The sequence below is a fragment of the Sinohyriopsis cumingii genome, chromosome 14 (assembly GCF_028554795.1).
Source record: "Sinohyriopsis cumingii isolate HCF-2022 chromosome 14, ASM2855479v2, whole genome shotgun sequence".
NCBI classification, from domain to species: Eukaryota; Metazoa; Mollusca; class Bivalvia; order Unionida; family Unionidae; genus Sinohyriopsis; species Sinohyriopsis cumingii.
Genome location: NC_142974.1, coordinates 12,081,100 through 12,104,836, shown reverse-complemented (window position 1 = coordinate 12,104,836; position 23,737 = coordinate 12,081,100). Strand labels below are relative to the sequence as shown.

General features: G+C 35.2%; 1 protein-coding gene across 3 annotated transcripts in view; it reads left to right on the top strand.

Moving 5' to 3' along the window:
* Positions 1-22,567, top strand: part of LOC149783254 (serine/threonine-protein kinase 3-like) — an 82,042-nt gene extending 59,475 nt beyond the window's left edge. For all 3 annotated transcript variants that reach the window (XM_089931485.1, XM_089931486.1, XM_089931484.1), the window contains 3 exons: positions 2,095-2,226; positions 6,046-6,230; positions 11,508-22,567. In XM_089931485.1, the coding sequence (XP_089787611.1) occupies positions 2,095-2,226; positions 6,046-6,230; positions 11,508-11,666 (476 nt within the window). In that variant the 3' untranslated portion in view covers positions 11,667-22,567. The remainder of the gene's footprint in view (positions 1-2,094; positions 2,227-6,045; positions 6,231-11,507) is intronic.
* Positions 22,568-23,737: the final 1,170 nt, after the last annotated feature.

Here is a 23,737-nt window from a genome sequence, read left to right as displayed (position 1 = left end):
AATTAGACAGTATTAAGGGACTGATCAATTTCATCTATGTTAAAGGTATTAAGGGATTGAACATTGACATCTACGTTAAATTAGACGGTATTAAGGGTTTGATGATTGACATCTACATTAAACTAGAAGATATTAAGGGATTAATCAATGACATCTACATTAGATTAGAAGGTATTAAGGAATTGATCATTCACATCTACGTTAAATTAGTAGGTATTAAGGGATTGATTATTGACATCTACGTTAAATTAGTAAGTATTCAGGGTTTGATCATTGACATCTATGTTAAATTAGAAGGTATTAAAGGTTTGATCATTGACATCTACGTTAAATTAGTAGGTATTAAGGGTTTGATCATTGCAATCTATGTTAAATTAGATGGTATTAAGGGATTGATCAATGACATCTACGTTAAATTAGACGGTATTAAGGGATTGATCATTGACATCTACGTTAAATTAGATGGTATTAAGGGATTGATCATTGACATCTACGTTAAATTAGTAGGTATTAAGGGTTTGATCATTGACATCGATGTTAAATTAGATGGTATTAAGGGATTGATCATTGACATCTACGTTAAATTAGACGGTATTAAGGGATTGATCACTGACATCTGCGTTAAATTAGATGGTATTAAGTGATTGATCATTGACATCTACATTAAATTAGACAGTATTAAGGGACTGATCAATTTCATCTATGTTAAATTAGACGGTATTAAGGGATTGATCAATGACATCTACATTAAACTAGTAGGTATTAAGGGATTGATCACTGACATTTACATTAAATTAGATGGTATTAAGGGATTGATCATTGACATCTACATTAAAGTAGACGGTATTAAGGGATTGATCATTGATATTTACATTAAATTAGAAGGTATTAAGGGTTTGATCAATGGCATCTACATTAAACTAGTAGGTATTAAGGGATTGATCACTGACATTTACATTAAATTAGATGGTATTAAGGGATTGATCATTGACATCTACATTAAATTAGACAGTATTAAGGGACTGATCAATTTCATCTATGTTAAATTAGACGGTATTAAGGGATTGATCAATGACATCTACATTAAACTAATAGGTATTAAGGGATTGATCACTGACATTTACATTAAATTAGATGGTATTAAGGGATTGATCATTGACATCTACATTAAAGTAGATGGTATTAAGGGATTGATCAATGACATCTACGTTAAATTAGAAGGTATTAAGGGTTTGATCAATGGCATCTACAAATAATAAGCCACCAAGAAAATTTGTGATTTCACAGTATCAGAGACGTACATGGCTGACAAACAAACAAAAGGACAAAAGATTGATTATAATGAATGAATACAATTAAAACTATGCAGTATATTATATGAATATGAAGAATTCAGTAGATTACCTCCAGCCAGCTGTCATTTTAATCGCTAATCCCCAACCCAATATTAATTGCCTCTGCTGCCCACCAACCCATAGCCAGAAATTATGCAAAAAAAATATGCTTCTGTCAGGAGCATTGTTTTTGGACTAAAACGTATCTGATGGTGAATCATGATTGTTTTTAATTACTTCTGCTATGGGTAGTTTGAATTTGAAAGTGCCTCCCCCCTGGGGTATATGTTTTATTGGAACAGCCTTAAATAAAAATCTAAAGTTTTGGAAAACTACCTAAAAACAAAAAACTGAAATTTTGGGAAGACTACTTGAATACAAATCTGAAGTTTTGGAAGCTACTGAAATAATATATCTGGGTAAAAATGAGTGCAACATTGACAGGTAGCATTATTGAGCTTGTTTGGAAATGGTTGGTTTCAAGAAACATTAATGTAAATGGTAACTTAATTGAGAAAAGACTAAAGATTTCAGTGGAGTTCATAAATATAAATATTCCTGCTTTGACATTTTTTTAATTGGAACAATATTGTACATAAGATATGTCATATGACTGGGCAGATATTCAGGACAATACCATAGCAGGTTGATGGGTGTTTCTTGTTCTCCATCAGCTAAAAGATCACCTATGTTAAAAACACTTTGAATCATCCTTTAAGTGGTCTCTTAACAGAGTGTTGACTGTATTTCTGTTATACAGGTTCACTAGTTACTAGTGAGAGTGGGACGGTAGTAGTGAACAGTGAAGCCAACACGATGGTGGAATCTGAACTGGGTACCATGGTAATCAACGAAGACTCAGAAGGAGATGAAGATGAGGGAACTATGAAACGTGAGTAATTTTCAAAATGAAAGTTCCTGTTCAAATTTCATTTTCAGTTGGATATATTATCGATAATTTATAGCAAGTCATCTTTGGTTCACAAGGTTACAATCTTCATTTATTAAAATCTCTGCAAACAAAGTTAGGGTGGGGTTAATGGAGTAATTTTAATCTCTCATATTGTACTTTTTTTTACTTTTCACATTTATCTAATGGCCGTATAGTTTTTTGCATGCTATATACATACTATCCAGCCTTGTGAAAGTTAGCATGAGGATGCATCATAATTTGTATGCTTTACTGGCTTGGCTTCAGTTTTGAGTTTGATACTCATTTTTCATTGACTGTTACTGCTAATATTGTGTAGTGAATGATGTATGCATGACTGTTAGTACCACACTGTTACAACCAATGTGGTGTTTTGATCAGTATCTCATATTTTACTGGCTTCACTTATGCTGTCTTTAACATTCTGTTCATGACCACACCATTTTTGGGCATTATATTTGCATCCAGTCATGTTATATATTTCGTGCTTTGGTGACTTTGTTGAACTGTTGTAGTCAAAGTTTGTTTTGGGGTGCTCTTTATATTCCAGTAATTAAACTTGATACCGTGGTTTATTTTCATGGTTTTCAGTTTTTATGGTTATGTAAAAATAGGACAGTTTGATGGGTACTTAAATTGATCGATTTGCCTCAGTGAAATTTTGCATAGACATATTATTTTGTATATTAACCCTTCCAAATACCCAATTTAAGAATATAAAACAAAAATGTCAGCTCCAGATGGTGGTCACTTGAATGGTTAAAACATTACTACTGCTGGTATAAACACAGATCTAGCACATGTCAAGATCAGTGCATATACTGTGATTTTGTACGAGTGATCAACATCAAATAGAACCAACCCAGCCAACTACACCAAGGTAAGCAGTTATCAGAACATATGTAAATGCTCTTATACTTAACCCATAAAGTCAAATTGCAGTACGTTGTGTTGGTTGGATAATGTCATCATTACACATGTGACCAACTTCTGTGTGATTGGCCCTAATTGTCCATGACTTGTGTAATTGTGCAATTTCATGATTATTTTAGCTGACAAACATTTGAGCATATCAGAAGACTTATTTGACTTATGTTTATTCAGTGGTTTTGTCCAAAAATCAGTGAAGTTTAAATTTTTAAAGATATGTGCTGTAATTAGGGTATATACATAGTGCCTAACAAAATCTGGAAGCTTTGCCACAGGAGGATATTTCCTGCCCGTAGTGAGGTGATCATTTGCTTGCTGTCCTTGATGGATACTTTGAGAGAGACATCTCTGCAAGACCTGGTCCATGCTCAGAGGCACTACTTATTCATCAATTTATAATTTATAACCTGATTGTTGCCAGGGGGTTCCCTAACATGGTCAACCTTTTGGTGTTTCAAACCGAATGTAGCGTTCCTTTTCCGGTTTCTAGAACAGTCTGTATCACTAAAAACTGTCATCTGTATCCAGCATTTGCATTGTATTTGTATCCTTGTGTTCAGAATAAATGTAACTCAAAACTTTATGGAATTATTGACATTATCAATGATGGTGAACCCAATAACATCTGTTGCTTAAAAACATAGACTTGCCAATGCATATATAGTGACTAAAGAAAATCCCATTCAAAATGGCAACAAGTTTACAAATTTTGGGAACCCCAGGCAAAAATCAGGTTAGAAATTATAAATTGATATTGAAGTGATGCATTTTTTATATCTTTGATGCCTATTGTTTTAAAAAAATTTAAGGGAATACAAACAATCATGGCGGTTAGTGAATACTATGCCAGGCCCTGTTAATGACAGCACAACCTCCTCATGGATTTAGGTTTATAACTTGGACTGAATTAGTCTGGAAATTTTCTTGGTAAGAAAACATCACTTGTTTCTCATTACCTTCATGTAAGTGTCACATGTGATGTGACCTCTGGTTGTGCTTTCTTTATGTTAGGGCAGACCACTCTGCTGGGCATGTGGTTAGAGCATCCACCTTGGATGCGGGAGGTCATGGGTTCGATTCCTGGCAGAGTCATACCAGACTTATAAAAATGGTACTAACAGCTGCCTCACTTGACGCTCAGCATTAAGAGGTTAGTGTTAGGACTGGTCGGCCTGGTGTCGGGGTAATATGACTAGGTGGGACATCATGCTACATGTCTGCGGCATGATGCCCCAGTGCTAGACATCACTATAAACTGCCACACTGCAGACATCTTAGCGATATGACTGAAAAATTGTTAAAGCTACGTTTAAAATCCAAATCACACACACACATATAATGGCAGTGGTTTTGTCCTACAGATAAGGACTCCAGTCATATTTCCAAGAAGGGTATTGATGATCTTAAATTTCATTCTTCTATTACCTATTCTCCAACATGGGGCCCCGAGTGGCCGAGTCATCTAAAGCGCTCTCCGTTACGAATCACTGCCATCTCACCTCTGTCTGTGTAGGTTCAAGTCTCAGATTTGGCCAATGTGGGTATGTGAGAAAGCTTGCCAGTAGCTTCTCGAGGGTCGGTGGTACTTTCTGGGGATTTCCTGGGTTCTTCCTCCACCATTAATACTGGCTGCCATGTATAGCCTATCGTGTGCTGAAAAATGGTGTTAAACCCTACAACAACAACAACAACAACAACGACGTTCTCCTAACATTAGTGTGATTGTATACTCTATTCCTTTGAAAAAAGGAATTAGTTATCTTTAATTAAAAAAATACTTACATGATCACATCATTATAAAGCCCTCCCACACCTTTCTGCAATATAAGTACAGTAATACCTCGAACGTTCGCGAGGTTAGGTTCCAGAACCAGTCGCGGATCAGGAGGAATCGCGAATGTTTGGTACGAGTCACTAAAAATGCTAATAAATGCTTATTTCTAGGGTTTAAACCCTAAATATGACCCAAATCATGCTCCCAAAGCACTTTAATTTCATTTAAAATTTAGCTTAATACATTACCCTTAAAAAGAGAAATAAATGGTTGACGTAAAAATAGAGTACAGTATCGCCTAATGGGTATTTGCCACACTAGCGCATTTACAGTACGGTACATGTATACTAATATTACCCCTATACTAATTCATTGGCTGCCGTTTTCTTTTGCACTCACAGTAAGGTAAAACCAAGTACTGAATGGGACTGTAAACTTAATGACTGACGTTTTCTTTGTCATTGTCAGGAAGGTAAACTAGGTAAACTTAATATGTCACAGAAGTCATATAACGAAGGTACAATTCAATAAAATAAAAAAAACATATACGTAGAGGGTACCAATGAAAATTTCGCGAATCCGTGAATTCGCGAATCCAGAAATGCGAATGCATGAGGTATTACTGTACATCCTGATTGATGTTTTGCTTAAAATGAATAACATCTTGTATGTAGGTGACCATCATGCAGTGACAAAGGGAGGTAATTATATTGGAAAGTTTAGTTTCTTCCCATATATATTATTTTCAAGGTGTATAAAATATATATTTAAACAATTTTTCATCTTTTGGATTCATCAGGTAGCAGCATATATTTTGTGATATTAATGTAAACAAGTAACTATTCTGCCATAAAAATTTCCTGTCTTTAATTTGATTTCTCCATCTCTGATGAAAGTTGGTATGTGGATGGATATCAGTGAGACTAAAATGTAACTAAACATAAAAAAATGTCATTGTGATCCAGATTTTTAAAAAATAATCTGCCCTTTACCTTCTAGGTGGCTAAATTAAAAACTAAACTCTATATAATTTGTTCTTTTCATTTTGTTTATCTTTTATATTTAATCATTTTCAGGCCACAGCACAGCTACAGGAGGTAAGGAAAAATATAGGCCGTCATATCTGGACCACTTTGAGAAGAAGGAACAGGAACAGAAAACAAGACCTAACCCACAAGTCTCACCACACCCAGTCCCTCCCAAACAAGTCACCCCTCCACATCACTTTCAGAGGTCCCTCATAGATGGAGATTTTGAATTTGTGAGTAACGTTTTGCACCATTATATCTGTGAAATCTCTGATTTGTAAACCTTTTATTTTTGTTATATACCAGTGGTTTTGATGTAAGTACTTTGTCCCAGTAGATAATTTCTTTTTATATTAATTCCTATTTATAAAGCTATTAATGGAAACCAAAAAGGACCCGATTTTAAGGTCGACATTATCTGAATTAATTTTATTTTACAGAAATTTTGTTGTTATATTGAAATATATTGCAGTCTGGACCATACCTAATATTCGAGTAGTTGTAGTTGGCAGGGAGCCAAGGGGTAGTCAACAAGCATGTTTTATCACCTCAAGTATCGATGTAATGTGACTTTTGTCATTCTGTTTTACATATAACTCAGTAGAGTTTTGGCAGAAATGTTTTGAAGAATATTATATATCAATCTCTTGTACAGATATATAAAATATTTAATGTACTTTAAGTAATATGAATCTTTGAAAAAAACTAAAGAAAGTTCAGAGGTCTCTGTGTTTGGAATGAACCTTAAGGATTTTTTTTTACCAAGCTCATAATAAAAAGTTCACTGAATGTCTGGATACATCTCCCAATATGTTTGTACCCCCCCCCACTAATTTTAAAGATGAAAAGTACAAATGAGATCAGAGATGCACAGAACTTAGTTCATTATTGATTTATAATTTCAAAACCTGATTATGCCCAGGTGGGACCCTAACATCATTATCGTCTGCGCATTTCAACCTGTTTGCCAGTCATTTCCAGTTCCTGGACAAGTCCATTTTCAGCAAAGGGGTGTATGCATGACTAAATATATATGTACATAGAAGGAAAATACTATGTCTTCTGCTTCAGATATTTACATGTTGAATCAAGCAAAGGAAAAGAGTGACACCAACAAATTTGCCTTTCACATGGATTTAACAAGCAGTGTAATTTCTGTGTACAAGAAAATAACTCTAAACTCTCAACATTATGGTATTTTATGGAATTATTCAGCAGTTACCAAATAGGATAAACTATGTCACAATATCTGAGGAAATCAGCTTCCCCATAGTGTATGCAGCATGGTGCCATGTTAGTATGGAAAGTCTGTTAAGCATGAAAGGTGCAGAGAATGCCAGTGTTAGGGCCACCCTTGTCAGATTCAGGTTAGAAATTATAAATCAGTGAATGAATTGACTAAGTTCAGTGCACTTTTTATCACATTAAAGATTACCGTTATTGAAATTGGAAGGCGGGGTACAAACAAACGGGGAGGTATAGTCGGACTTTAGGGGAGTTTAAAATATTGTTTTAGGTTTGACCCTTTCAGTCACTTTTTATTTGAAAATGGACCAGCTAAGTAAACAAATGACATATCACCCTGATCAGATTTATTAGCTTCAATTTAGTCTGAAAGCCACCTTCACCTTAGATCATATTTATGTAATGATTTAAAATGATTTCAAGTTTTGTTTGATAGGTGTAAATATTGATCTTATTCATTTGTGTCAAAGTTAAAAAGAATCTTGCCAGTAGCTTCTCGTGGGTTGATGGTTCTTCCCTTGGTTTTCCAGGGTTCTTCCACCACCAGTTATACTGGCCACCATGTATAGCCTATCTTGTGCTGAAAAATGGCGTTAAACCCTAGAACAGCAACAAAAAATAATCTTTGTCCATTTGATTGTTGTCATTAGACCATTCATGAATTGCCATCTGTTTATATGTATAATATGGACACAGAATAAAAGCACAAAGTAGAAAAATATGATTGTTAGCAGTAAAATCTAGATACTGGTTTGTCTGTGTTTTTTATTTGTTTCTGTTTTATATTAGATTCAGTGGAATTGGGGAGGGAACCAGACAAACCTTTCTGGAGTACCTCCGATGCTTTAAGCTGCACATATTTTATGATGCAACAAGTTTGCATGCTAAAGCTTTGATGTGGTTTTTTTTTTAAATGGCATCCATCAAGTGAGCAATCAGAACAGAAGGGACAGTAAACATCTTAAAAAGTTTTAATAGTACAGAAGAATAAAATGGAATATTCAGATTCTTGGGGAAAAAGCAGGAAGGGCAATAAATACTTCAAGTGGACATCATGTTGATTTGAGTATGTCCTGTGGCAGGAAAGATAATTGCCATTTCCACTGCTTTGTTTTTTTTTGAAAGGATTACGTGAAGTTGGGAGATATCAAGAAGCTGTTCTGTAGGATTTGCAGTTTGTGAAATGGTAGTAATTAAGACTAAGTAAACTTCACAAACGTTTGAGTTGAACATGACGTTTACCATCATTACATCAGTCTTAAATCTCACTTCTGGATTTTTAAATGCATGTTTTCCAGCTTGACAATAGCAGTTCATTATATTGCATTAGACCTTACAGAAAACTGGCCCAACTTGTGGAAAAAAATTGACTGCCTTACTGAGAAGTTCTTGCTAGGTTTGGCAGGTCTGCTACTACCTCAAATGAGGCTACTTCATTCTGATGGGTTTTTTTCCAACATTGTTGTGTCTTAATTGCAGATAAAAATGCCAGAAAGGAAAATTTAATGATCAGGCTTAACCATATCATGACAAATTCTCATTGACCAAAATTTTAAATTGGGTAAAATGAATTATTAAGTATGAATCATAAAACAAGCTATTCATGTCAAGCCTAGTCCTTACCTGCATGTCAAACCGTCCCCATGCCACCATATCAAGCCTGGTCCTTGCCTACATGTCAAGCCAGTCCCATGCTCCCATGTGAAGCCTAGTCCTGGCCTCCATGTCAAGCCAGCCCATGCCTGCATGTCAGTCCTGCCCCTGCCTGTATGTCAATTCTGCCCCATGCTTCTATGTCGAGCCTAGTCCTTGCCTGCATGTCAGTTCTGCCCCATGCCACCATGTTAAACCTAGTCTTTCCCTGCATGTCAAGCTAGCCCCATGCTTTCATGTCAAGCCTAGTCCTTGTCCACATGTCAAGCCAGCCCATGCCTGCTTGTCAATCCTGTCCCTGCCTGTATGTCAATTCTGCCCCATGCTTCCATGTCAAGCCTAGTCCTGCTTTCATTAGACTTATGCACCATGCCACCATGTCAAACCTAGTCCTTGCCTGTATGTCAAGCCTGTTCCTGCCTGTATGTCAAGCCTAGTCCTTGCCTGCATGTCAATCCCGCCCCATACCGCCATGTTTAGCCAGCCCATGCCTGCTTGTCAATTCATCCCCATGCCACCATGTCAAACCTAGTCCTTGCCTGCATGTCAATCCTGCCCCATGCCTGTATCTGACCTGCCAACTCTTACGATTTTGTTGTAAGTCTTACGAAAATTACCCTTAAAATATGGAGTTGCGGCATAAACTACAGAAAAATTATCATTGCCAAAAAGTCTGTATAATTGGTTCATCCGTGTTTTATTTGGATCCGGGTTTCATCTTAGAATTAGTGAAATTAGTCAGGGAACCAGACTAACTTTACAGCAGAACTCCAGATGCTTTAAACTGCACCTGTTTGTTCATGCGAAGCGTCTGCATGATCAAACTGTTGATTATAGAATTGTTAAAAATGGGGTCCAGAAAGCGATGCATGTTTAAGACAAAATGGAAAATAATCTTCTAGAAAAGTGTTAATAATCAACACAGAAGAATAAAAAGAAGTGTTCAGATTCTTGTGAATAAAAGCTGGAAAGGATACAATTACGTTTATTGGACATCATGTGCCAATTTGAGTATGTGTCATGGCAGGAGATATGATTGCCATCATCATGTGAAATGGAAAAGAATTTCTAAGAATTATGTCAAGTTGAGAGATAACAAGCCATTGAGCTGCATAGGGTTTAGAACTAGAGTTTGCAACTGTACTAGGAGGGTTTTAAGGGCAATTTGACTGCTAATACTTTCATATATTTGGGTTTTAAGGGGATTTTGAATGCTAATACTTTCATATATTTGGGTTTTATGGGGATTTTGAATGCTAATACTTTCATATATTTGGGTTTTAACGGGATTTTGAATGCTAATACTTTCATATATTTGGGTTTTATGGGGATTTTGAATGCTAATACTTTCGTATAGGAGGGTTTTAAGGGAATTTTTAATGCTAATAGTTTCGTATAGGAGGGTTTTAAGGGAATTTTGAATGCTAATAGTTTCATATAGGAGGGCTTTAAGGTGGGTTTGAGTGCTAATACTTTCATATAGGAGGGTTTTAAGGGAATTTAAAATGTTAATTGTTTCATATAGGTGGGTTTTAAGGGGATTTTGAATGCTAATTGTTTTGTATAGGAGGGTTTTAAGGAGATTTTGAATGCTAATACTTTCATATATCTGGGTTTTAAATGGATTTTGAATGCTAATACTTTTGTAAAAGAGGGTTTTAAGGGGAATTTTGAATGCTAATAGTTTCATATAGGAGGGTTTTAAGGGGAATTTTTAAATTTTAGCTGGGTTAGTAGGTTCTCTACTTGATTGCCTTTCAAGCATCCATAAGATGGCACCCATTCCCCAATTCGAATATAAATATCCACAATGTGACACCTTCCCCAATCCATGAATTTAAATTCCTAGTCCATGATAATAACTCTGTGGAAACAATTGCACATTTTAACCAATCTGTGATTTTAAATACCCAATGCACAATGATTACTCTCTGGAAGCAATGGGAAATCTTCCCCAGTTCATGAATTTAAGTGTCCACAGTGGGACATCTTCACTAATTCATGAATTTATGTATCCAAAATGGGATATCTCCACTAATTAATGAATTTATGTATCCACAGTGGGACATCTTCCCCAATTCATGAATTTATGTTTTCCACAATGGGACGTTTTCCCCAATTCATGAACGTGTGTATCCACATTGGGACATCTTCCCCAATTCATGAATTTATCTATCCACAATGGGACATATTCCCCAGTTTTGAGATGAAAGCATCAACTATAGAACATCTTCCCCAGTTCACGAATTTAAGTTCAGACGATAATGTATCCTTTTGCAAAATGTGTTATAATTTATAATAAATGCTACATTTGTTTGAGAATTGTGAACAGAAATCCCGGATCATATTTGTCTTCCAGCTAGGAGTCCTCTTTGTAGGAAGTTATAGATCAGGTTTCCAAGTCTGGTAGTTTAGGCCAGAACCTGGAGTTCCTGAAAGCAAGAAACTTCTTGCAAGAGCGGTACAAGTATGTTCTTTGTAAGGTGAGCTCTTCTGTGCTAAAACAATAGTTTATATAAATCCTTAACATTTTTTCATTCACACATAGCAGCCTTCTTTAGAAAAGACACCTTCTACCTCAATATAATCCTCAACATTTGCTTTTTCTGCAGTTAAGAACTCTTGCCTATGATGACCTAGAAGCCAGGCTATCTGACCTTGACCCTGAAATGGAACGAGAAATTGATGAACTTCGTGCTCGATACCAAGCAAAAAGACAGCCAATCCTTGATGCTATTGATGCCAAGAAGAAACGACAACAAAATTTCTGATGAGACCAACTTGGATGTGTTTCTGGATTATGGGAATTTCCATTTCAGTCAGGGAATTTTGTTCTTAAAAAGCAGGAATAGTCAATGGGATGTACTGTGATATCAGTGTTATCGCAGTAAACTGTTGAACTATAATATTGGTGTTGCTGCATACCAGCAAGATCTCATATGGTTCTTTTATTCAAACAAGGAAAGCTTCAGCAAAAGCAGAGATGCTCAAAGATGTGGCCCCAATTTCACAAAACGGAAATATTTTGAGCTTTGGCCCCATTTTCACAAGATGGAAATGTTCAGATATGTGGACTTGTTTTCACGAAATAGTTCTAATTCTCTTTTAGAGTTTGATGTTTTTAAAATCATTCTTTTTGGTTGGTCAGTTCACCTTATTGTAACAGTGATTTAGATAACAGTATTAACATCTTAAATTCTTCTATAAAGATTTTTGATTCATTTCTGAGGAAAATTTAAGTATGTCCTGCCCAAGGAATTCTTCATCTTGTTTTCTGAAAAATAAAAAAGATTTCTTTCCAGGTGTACCATTTTAAACTTGAGATATTGGAGATATTTATCATCCTTTGTACAATATCTGCCTCCAGAATTCTCTGTAGTACTTTGACACTGGGAGTTTTGGACCATCAGTCATGAGAAACTTAGGTTCCTGATAGGAAAACAGAAGGTCAGAGTGAGAAAAAGGTCATTAAATGACTACATCATAAGAAATCAATACCATTTTACACTAGTCAAATTCTTCATAACTTCTGAATGAGGGAATTCTTTATTCTGTTCAAGTAAAATAATTTTTCTTGCTAACAATTTTTGTGTGCATACAAACCTTGGGCAAAAATGTACATTCATTTAAATCAGAATTTAAAAAAGAAAACTGATCATGCAGGGCTTGTTATTGAGAGTGAACAGAACTCATAACCTGAGAAAACAGAATACAAGAAAAGCAGTGTTTCAAAAAATTATCTTTATGTTCTTAGAAAAAGCTCAGTACCATCTGAGAAGTGAGAAATGTCAGAGGTAAACAGTATTATGTACACTCCTAAGATGAAGAAAAATTATGAAAAATGTCATAAAACTGGGGCCAGATAAAGTAATGGTATACTTTCTACTCTGTGGTCTTGCAGAAATGTATTTTATTTGCTTCCTTATTTTGATCCTGACCTGTTTCTTATGCGGTGCTTCCATTTCTAAGCAATGTGTAAATGATAATCTCTTGTGTGTATTCTAAACAATATGATAATCCCTTAAACATTTTATTTGGGAAAATTTAAAATGGAGATTTAAATGAGTAATCATGAAATGTGTTATTGACAAGTGAGGCAGGGATATCACTTTTGATATTGCATCATTAGTGGTGTGAGCATTATCAACATTTGCATCAGTTTTACAAGTGTTGCTTACATCTTGCAAGTGTATTTATTAAACCTCATATACGTTTTATCATAGGGAGTGCAACATGAAGTAGGTCTGATGTAGAGACCAAATTTTCATGTATATTTGTGCTTGAGTTTATTTAAATTTTATTATTTGGATTCGTTTGGAAACGTCATATTTGGAGTCATTGAAATGCATGGTTCATTCAGCTTGAAGAGTAATATTCACTGCTATCAAAAGAAGGTCACACTGACCAAATTTTCTTTTGTAGTGACTATATTCATTTCTGAATCATTGCTTTTAAAAGCTAATATAACATTGCATTCTTTGTAAGGAAAAGAGGAATAATAGTTGCGTTTTTATCTGTATCAATAGTCTGCAAGCAGTATGAATTACAAGTGTGATGATACAAATTTTACTTTTGATTTTTAAGTAGAACTCATAATGTCTCCTTTTCTTTCAGTTAAGGATACCGGATATACAACCCATATCGAATCTCGTTCAATGAATTGATAAATGTGTGGCATTAAAATTTTCTTACTCCAGTTTATATGTGATATAGTTCATCTATGTGAGAACAACAAATGGGATATGTCTATCCCACTGGAGTGCCCCCATTGACACTGTAGAATCCCACTTGAGTGCCCCCCATTGACACTGTGGATGACATTATTGTACTTCTGATGTCTTAAATGTCTGCAATGTATTTTGTGGTTTTAATATTGAAAAGATTTTTTTCTTCTGCCTACAAACAGTAATTCTTGTTTACCACAACCTTTCTTTCTTGTAAGCCAAACTTTTTTTTGCTCCAACTGCTTAAAAGTTTTAGAAAATATTTTGTATTACTAAATGTATTATCCATGCTGTTGATGCCCCCTTTTTTAATAACACTATTTCCAGGTTGGAACTTTGAATTTGTGTTGATTTAGTAGTGTTCATTGTAGCCTCTACCATTATCGGACATTTTTCATCACGGTTTGAAAAAATGTCCTCAGTGGCGGCCAATGGTCACATTAAAAATATACTAGAAAATAAAGATTAAAAATCATTACAGTTCATTTCAGACCAATTGACTTGAGCACACACCAAGCTGGTTACTGAGTATAGTGTGCTTATTGTCCTAGAAGCATGAGACAACCAATTTCATTGGCTGACAGAAATATCTTACTGATTTTGATTAGTTGTGGCACCAATCAGGAGCACATAGATCATTGTCATTGATAGGTATGTAAAGAAGAGAAAAAGAAATCTTCGGCAGTAAAGACTGATGCATTTCCAAAGCATCATATTGGGAGGAAATACGTAGACATGGATATCCAAAATACGTGGACATGGATATCCAAAATAAATTTGAGAGGGGATAGGTTACACAAGCTAAAGGAATTCAAATCCTGTTATGGAAAGCCTGAGGGTCAGAATTTGTTGACAGAAAATGAGGAAAGACCTCATTTGTGTCTACCAATTCTGACTCTTCCAATGGAATTTCCCAGTCTCTAATCAGTGCATAAGAAGGATTCTATTACGTCTCACCGGTGTCTGCAAATGTACGTAATATTTTTCTGATTGTTTTTTTAGAGACCCCGTGAAGTTTAAGTTTATATATTAGAGTTCTGTGTTAAGATATTTGAATGTCATCTACTTTAGTTATTTATCATAGATCAGTTGGGACATTGTGTTCTATATAGATAGGTCATAGCACAGAGCACTGATGGGACATTGTGTTCTCTATAGATATGTCATAATGCAAGACACAGATGGGATATTAATGTTCTCTATAGATATGTCATAATGCAAGGCACTGGTGGGACATTGTGTTCTATATAGATATACAATAATGCAAAGCACAGGTGGGGCATTGTGTTCTATATAGATATATCATAATGCAAGGCACAGCTGGGACATTATGTTCTATATAGATATGTCATAATGCAAGACACTGATGGGATATTAATATTCTTTATAGATATGTCATAATGCAAGGCACTGGTGGGACATTAATGTTTTCTATAGATATATCATAATGCAAGGCACTGGTGGGATATTAATGTTCTCTATAGATATGTCTTAATGCAAGGTACTGATGGGACATTGTGTTCTTTATAGATATACAGTAATGCAAAGCACAGGTGGGGCATTGTGTTCTATATAGATATATCATAATACAAGGCACAGGTGGGACATTATGTTCTATATAGATATGTCATAATGCAAGGTACTGATGGGACATTGTGTTCTATATAGATATACAATAATGCGAAGCACAGGTGGGGCATTGTGTTCTATATAGATATGTCATAATGCAAGGTACAGGTGGGACATTATTTTCTATATAGATATATCATAATGCAAGGTTCTGATGGGACATTGTGTTCTATATAGATATACAATAATGCAATACACTGATGGAATATTAATGTTCTTTATAGATATGTCATAATGCAAGGCACTGGTGGGACATTAATGTTCTCTACAGATATGTCATAGCACAAAGCACTGATGGGACATTAATGTTCTCTATAGATATGTCATAATGCAAGGCACTGATGGGACATTGTGTTCTATATAGATATACAATAATGCAAAGCACAGGTGGGGCATTGTGCTCTATATAGATATATCATAATGCAAGGCACAGGTGGGACATATGTTCTATATAGATATGTCATAATACACGGCACTGGTGAGGCAATGTGTTCGATATAGATATGTCATAGCACAGAGCACTGGTGGGACATTGTGTTCTATATAGATATGTCATAGCACAGAGCACTGGTGGGACATTGTGTTCTATATAGATATGTCACATTGCAAGGCACTGATGGGGCATTGTGTTATCTATAGATATATCATAATGCAAGGCACAGATGGGAATTGTGTTCTGTTGGGATATATCTTAGCTTATGTCAGGTGTTGTACTGTTTTATGTGGTAATATATCTAAGCTCATGGCACAGAGACACTTTGTTTTGTGGTACTGCAGTATGGTGTTCTGTTGCAATGAATCATAGCACGTGGCACAGGTGAGATACAATGATCTGTGGTAATGTATCAGAACCTGGCACAGGTGAGATACAATGATCAGTGGTAAAGTATCATAGAACATGGCACAGGTGAGATACAATGATCTGTGGCAATGTATCATAGAACATGGCACAGGTAAGATACAATGATCTGTGGCAATGTATCATAGAACATGGCACATGTGAGATACAGTGATCTGTGGTAATGTATCATAGAACATGGCACATGTGAGATACAGTGATCTGTGGTATTGTATCATAGAAAATGGCACAGGTGAGATATTGTACTCTGTGGAGATGCAGCATAGTACATGGCATGGGTGGGATACACTGTTATCTGTCAATATAAAACAGGACAAAGTACAAATGAAATACTGTTTTCTGTAGAAAGACTGTTTTTGAAAGAAATCCAAAGTTTATAAAAGATTGCATTTGAAAAAGTCCACAGTTTCTATAATTTTAGCTTATATTTTATACACTTATAGGGCAAAGGATATCTTAACCTTGTGTGGCAAAGGAGAATTTCTCGATTCTAAACATAGCAAAAACTTGCTTATATTGTAGACATGTATTTGGAGTCTGCTTGAGTGCAGTATTATGGATTGAAGTGGTGCTTGTATTGTGAAACAAATCAACTGAGATTTTTCTGATTTCTGCAACATGGAGTCATAGTCATGGTAATACTTTAATTTTATTATTTTATAATAAGGGCTGTTCCATTAAAACATAAATGGTACCCAGGGAAGGCAGTTTTGTAAAATTATATGCCATGGTAATTTGATTTCACAGAGTTCATATTAAAATGATAAGAAATTTCTAAATTGCATCTATGGGTGAGAACCCCACATTAAAATTGCTTTGCCTGGGTCCCAGGTATGTTTTAATGGAACAGCTGTCAAAAGAGCTTACTGTTAGATCACACTATTTTGAGCATATATACAGATTGTAACCACATTGTTTACACAGGGTTTAGAATCTACATTTCTTTCTGGATAAGGATTGGAGTTCAGATGTGGTCCATTTTGGAATTATAAACTGGGTTACAGTCATCATTTCTTAATTTTTTTTTCTTTCTAATGATAACTTCTAAATGTATTAATATTGCTTATTGGAGTCATATCACTTTGTTAATCTAAGCATTAACTTAGTAATATACAAACTCTTTGGAGTCGTATCACTTTGTTAATCAAAGCATTAACTTAGTAATATACAAACTCATTGGAGTCATATCACTTTGTTAATCAAAGCATTAACTTAGTAATATACAAACTCATTGGGGTCATATCACTTTGTTAATCAAAGCATTAACTTAGTAATATACAAACTCATTGGAGTCATATCACTTTGTTAATCAAAGCATTAACTTAGAAATATACAAACTCATTGGAGTCATATCACTTTGTTAATCAAAGCATTAACTTAGTAATATACAAACTCATTGGAGTCATATCACTTTGTTAATCAAAGCATTAATTTAGAAATATACAAACTCTTTGGAGTCATATCACTTTGTTAAAGCATTAACTTAGTAATATTCCAAATCTCATTTACTAACATGTATGGATAATAAAATTAAATACTATTTTTGTCACATATTGGTGATGTGTTTTTCATAGCTGATGTTCATACAGAAATATTTTGCTAGGTTTTTCCTTCATTTAAGTATTGGGGTCTAGTCTTTTATTCATGCATATTGGATTGCCGATATCTGTGTACAGATGTATTATGAAAAGTTCTCTTGTCTGTTTGAATCATGTCCTTGAGCTGTTTCATAAATATCTCAGTTTTCTTTTCAAAAATAATTATGGGAGTATTCTAGTGAAATTTACTTAATTGGAATTTGTGTCAACTGAAATCACACTTGTTCCAAGCTGCTTAATGGCAGTATTATGCTTCACATTAGTCTGTTGACAAAGCATGCAAAGATATTTTGTGTTTGTGTATGAATCATTTTGCCTGCTTAATGACAAATGAATGTTCTGTATATTTTTCTCTCTAACTTAAAAGGTATTTCAGAAGTTCACTTCAGTTTTCGCAACCATCCTGTGTAACCAAATAGGGTAAAGCGTTAATTTACCCCATATGTCTTTTATCGATAATTAGAACAAATTTGTGCACAGTAATTTAATGTAAATAATCAAGGATCTGTATTGTCCATGTAATTTATGTATGTAAACAACTGCCATTATATATATATTAATGTGTGTTTTAAGCACAATGTTGCAGTGTGTTTTTGTAACACAGTGTTGTTGTGTTTCTAAATGCAGTGTCACCCAAGGAAAGTTTTACCGTCATCATTGTAAGCAGTTTTTGTTGCTTGGATATTTGTATTATTTGAGAAGTATGTAGGACATTTTACTATTCAAGATACAATGGCTTTTGTATTACTTCTAGGAATGAGAGTTATTGCAAGTCATGTTATTTTATATGACAGGGCATACAAGTCATACAAAGATAATACTGTGGGGTGGGGGTGAAATTTCAAGATGGACATGCTAAAATGTGTTCATGTAAACTCAAGTTATTGTAGGATTTGTCGTGTACAATGCTTCAGATGATGTCAACATTTGTTTACAAAAATGAACAATTCACTCTGCGGGAGTAACAACTTTTTAATTACCTTAAAGTAACAGTCACTGTAACTAATAGTTCAGTAAGGTTCATCCATGAATGAGTCTGATTGTTCCAACACTTCAGCAAGGTTCATCCATGAATGAGTCTGGTGGTTTAGACATTACAGCAAGGTTCATCCATGAATGAGTCTGGTGGTTCAGACATTACAGCAAGGTTCATCCATGAATGAGTCGGGTGGTTCAGACATTACATCAAGGTTCATCCATGAATGAGTCGGGTGGTTTAGACATTACAGCAAGGTTCATCCATGAATGAGTCTGGTGGTTCAGACATTACAGCAAGGTTCATCCATGAATGAGTCAGGTGGTTCAGACATTACATCAAGGTTCATCCATGAATGAGTTCAGTGATTTGGACACTTCAGCCATGTTCATCCATGATTGAGTCTGGTTGATTGGACACTACAGCAATGTTCTGTAGTTTATATTACAAGTGGAATTGGTATCTTGCACTACAACTTTCCCTCTGTTAAACTACAGCTAAGCCAGTTATCTTGTACTACCAATAGACCCTGTGTCTTGCACCATGGCTGGGCCTTTTATCATGTGCAACACATGGGCTCATGTAGTAAAAGTACATCTGGGCCATTTGTTTTACACCCCAACTGTTCCTCTTATCTTACCCTACAGATGTACCCCCCATTTTACTCTACGGCTGGGTTTCTTACCCTACAGATGTACCTCCCATTTTACACTACAGCTGGGTTTCTTACACTACAGCTGCACCTCCCATTTTACACTACAGCTGAGTTTCTTACCCTACAGCTGTACCTGATATCTTACCTTACAGCTGGGCTCTGTATCTTTTACATTTCATGTTTCATTTCAGTTGAACTGGAAAATCGAAAATGAAAACTTAGAACTTGTCATTGAAACAATATGATGATGCTAAAATTTGTATGAAGCTGTCTCAGTCATGATATAAAACACAAACTTTTCATTTTTTTAACTCGCCATTTTCATGAGTATGGTGTCAGGCATATGTACAAGAAGAGATCTCCTGGGTCATTGTGGTCCATATACATCGGTTGATATGTAAAGAAGAGATAATGCCATGTCTGTTTTTTTCTTGGCCTTATAACAATGAAACTAGCATATAGACATGCCAACAGTATATTGACACAGAAATTTTCATCATCTAAGCATCACTTGCAAAGCTATACAACATTACGGTTCTTAAAATGTTTAAATGAGTTCATTTTTCGAGCTTAGGCAGTTTCAGAACTATGGATCCTATGTTATCTCACAGGTTATAAGGCACTGTGGATCCTAGGTTCTGTCACATGTAATAAGGCACCATGTATACTAGGTTCTGTCACATGCAGTAAGGCACCATGGATGCAAGGTTCTGTCACATGTAATAAGACACTGTGTATCCTAGGTTTTAGTACATGTTATAAGGCACTATGGATTCTATGTTCTATCACATATAATAAGGCACCATGTATCATTGGTTTTATCACATGTAATAAGGCACGATGGATCCTTGGTTCAGTTACATGTAATAAGGCACCATGTATCCTTGGTTCAGTCACATGTAATAAGGCACAATAGATCCTTGGTTCAATCACATGTAATAAGGCACCATGGATCCTTGGTTCAATCACATTTAAAAAGGCACCATGTATCCTAGGTTCTATCACATGTAATAAGGCACTATGGATCCTAGGTTCTATCACATGTTATAAGGCACCATGCATCCTAGGTTCTATCACATTTAATAAGGCACCATGGATCCTAGGTTCTACCACATGTAATAAGACACCATGGATCCTAGGTTCTATCACGTGTAATAAGACAACATGGATTCTAAGTTGTTCTACCACATGTTGTTGTTGTTGTTGTGGGGTTTAACGCCATTTTTCAGCACGATAGGCTATACATGGCGGCCAGTATTAATGGTGGAGGAAGAACCCGGAAAACCCCGGAAAGAACCACCGACCCACGAGAAGCTACTTCTACCACATGTGATAAGGCACCATGGATCCTAGGATGCTCTACCACATGTAATAAGACACCATGGATCCTAGGTTCTACCACATGTAATAAGACACCATGGATCCTAGGTTCTACCAGGTGTAATAAGACACCATGGATCCTAGGTTCTACCACATGTAATAAGACACATGTATCCTAGGTTCTATCACATGTAATAAGGCACCATGTATCCTAGGTTCTATCACATGTAATAAGACACATGGATCCTATGTTCTATCACATGTAATAAGGCACCATGTATCCTAGGTTCTTACACATGCAGTAAGAAGACATTGAACCTAGGTTCTATCATGTGTAATAAGACACATGTATCCTAGGTTCTATCACATGTAATAAGACACATGGATCCTAGGTTCTGTCACATGTAATAAGACACATGGATCCTAGGTTCTATCACATGTAATAAGACACCATGGATCCTAGGTTCTACCACATGTAATAAGACACCATGGATCCTAGGTTCTATCAGATGTAATAAGACACCATGGAACCTAGGTTCTACCACATGTAATAAGGCAAGGCCTTGCTGCAGAGGACAGATCCTGACCTGCATGCTCAATTTCTTCACTATATCAGAGTTCACATGCTCACAGCATACCATTTGTGTTACACAGAAGTCTTTTTCATTATTGTCACTCAAAGGGTTGTTGTTAATCACGGTATTTTATAGATGCATTCTGGGAACCTGTGTATACTTACCAGGTATTCAGATCCGTAAAACTGTTCTAACTCACTAAAAATTGAAATCTCTTGAGCAATAGTAATGTTATAACATTAACATCAAATGCAAAATCTCCTGTCTTTTGTGCTACTACTCCATCTAGCATTAAATGACCATCCCAGTCACTTTTGTACTAAATGTTTGGTGGTTGTTGTGGATTGGATCCTTAATGGCATTTTCAGCACCTTATTGGATACATTATGCCAAGGAGGTGGAGCTAATTACCTTTCCACTAAATGATATATGAAGTAATCGAGTTTCACATAATGCTTTTATCAACACTGTGACCCTTGAAGTGATTATTATTAAAATTGGGTAAAAATATGGTGGATTCTTTGGTTTTGAGATTACTAATGTTGTTGTTATTCTTGTCAGTTTGTCCCTACAATAATTAGATCACCACTATCCTTGTATAGGTGAAAATCATACGTCCTGTCTTTTTTAGTCATCAAATAAAAATGCACATGTAAATACCTTAATTTGATTCAAGTTATGACCTCTAACGTAACTAGAGAGCTGACAGACAGCAATATATTGTCAATTTCTGTTGACCTTTTCATTCACCAATCAAATTACAGCTTCCACATTTATGGAGGTGAAAAGTATCTTTTGGAGCAATTTATTTCTAACAGTAGATCTCCTTGACAAGAAATGCAAGGATTTATTTTGTAGTTTACTAAATAAAGGTGGATTGAGACTTCTAAAGGTCGGCAGACTATGAACCTTTGATCAACACCTGTCATATATACCTATTATGACGAGATCTCAATTTTAATTTAATCAGATAAGTAATATTTCTTTTGTTTTCCCCATAATAATAAGGAAAATAATGATTGGATGAAATTCTCCAAAGTAATACACATTAATAAACTCATAGATCATGTATGTAATTTACATTGTACAAAAATGAACATACAGTGGTGTAAATATAAAGATTTTTATTTCGTTGATGTAACTGGATGCTATGATTCACAGATACAGCAAAGATTTGCCTGTATATAGTGACTCTTTTGACAACAGCCCTTTCAAAATTATTGTATCTATAATCGTGTACAGTCGTGTACATTATGTATCATAATATCCAAAACCAGAATGGTATAAAAGGTCTATTTTCAAAAAAATCATCAATAAAGTTTGTTACGATTTGAAACTTTGTTTTCTTTTATTCCAAGAGTTACTTAAAGGTAAACAGCCGTTATTAATTGTTGTTGTAGTTGTTGTAGGGTTTAATGCCATTTTTCAGCACATGATAGGCTATACATGGCGGCCAGTAATAATGGTGGAGGAAGAACCCGGGAAAACCCCGGAAAGAACCACCGACCCATGAGAAGCTACTGGCAAGCTTTCTCACATACCCACATTGGCTGAATCTGAGACTCGAACCCATGCAGACAGAGGTGAGATGGCAGTGATCCGTAACGGAGAGCGCTTTAGACCACTCGGGGGCCCCTCTGTTATTAATGAAGTTGATTAAAGGAGAGCAACCTTTCTAAAAGAATATGCTTAATGGTAAATGGACTGTTATTGTGTATGGATAGATGTATTTGTGGTGCAGATGACTGTAGTGCCAACAAAAGGACAAGATGTTCTTAAAAAAGTGGCATAAAGGTAAACAGAATATTTTAAAAGTTGCTTAAAGGTGAATAAATTCTTCTAAAGGTTCATAAACCAGCTTAGTGCAGAAAATGCAGATGATATGAATATATTTTTGCCCTGACCCACACATCCATGAGATATCAATAAAATAAGATATGAATATAGTTTTGCCCTGACCCACACATACATGAGATATCAATAAAATACAAATGATATGAATATATTTTTGCCCTAACCCACACAACCATCAGATATCAATAAAATAAGGTATGAATATGTTTTTGCCCTGACCCACACATCAATGAGATATCAAATCTTATGATTGTTGTATATCAAGAATGAATTTCAATTTTACAATTCAAAGGTAATGAACATTTGTTATAAACTATTTAGACAGTAGACATGAACTCAAATTTTCAGAGGTTATACAAGTGTTTGCAAAATTTTGCCCAGTGACCATAGTCAGTGGAGAGAACAAATTAACTTTATTTAAAACCAGTTATCTAAACTATATTGACATATTTTATTTATATTGACCTAATTAATCAGTTGACATATTTTATGTATATTTACATATTTTATCAATTTTGTTAGGTATTATTGACTCCAGTTTTTATAAATACTAGGATATTTTTGTGGATAAAAGTTGAGGACATTAATCATGTCCCGAATGCCCTCCATAATTAACTTTTGCTGAGTAAATAAGTAATTACTGTTATTCCAA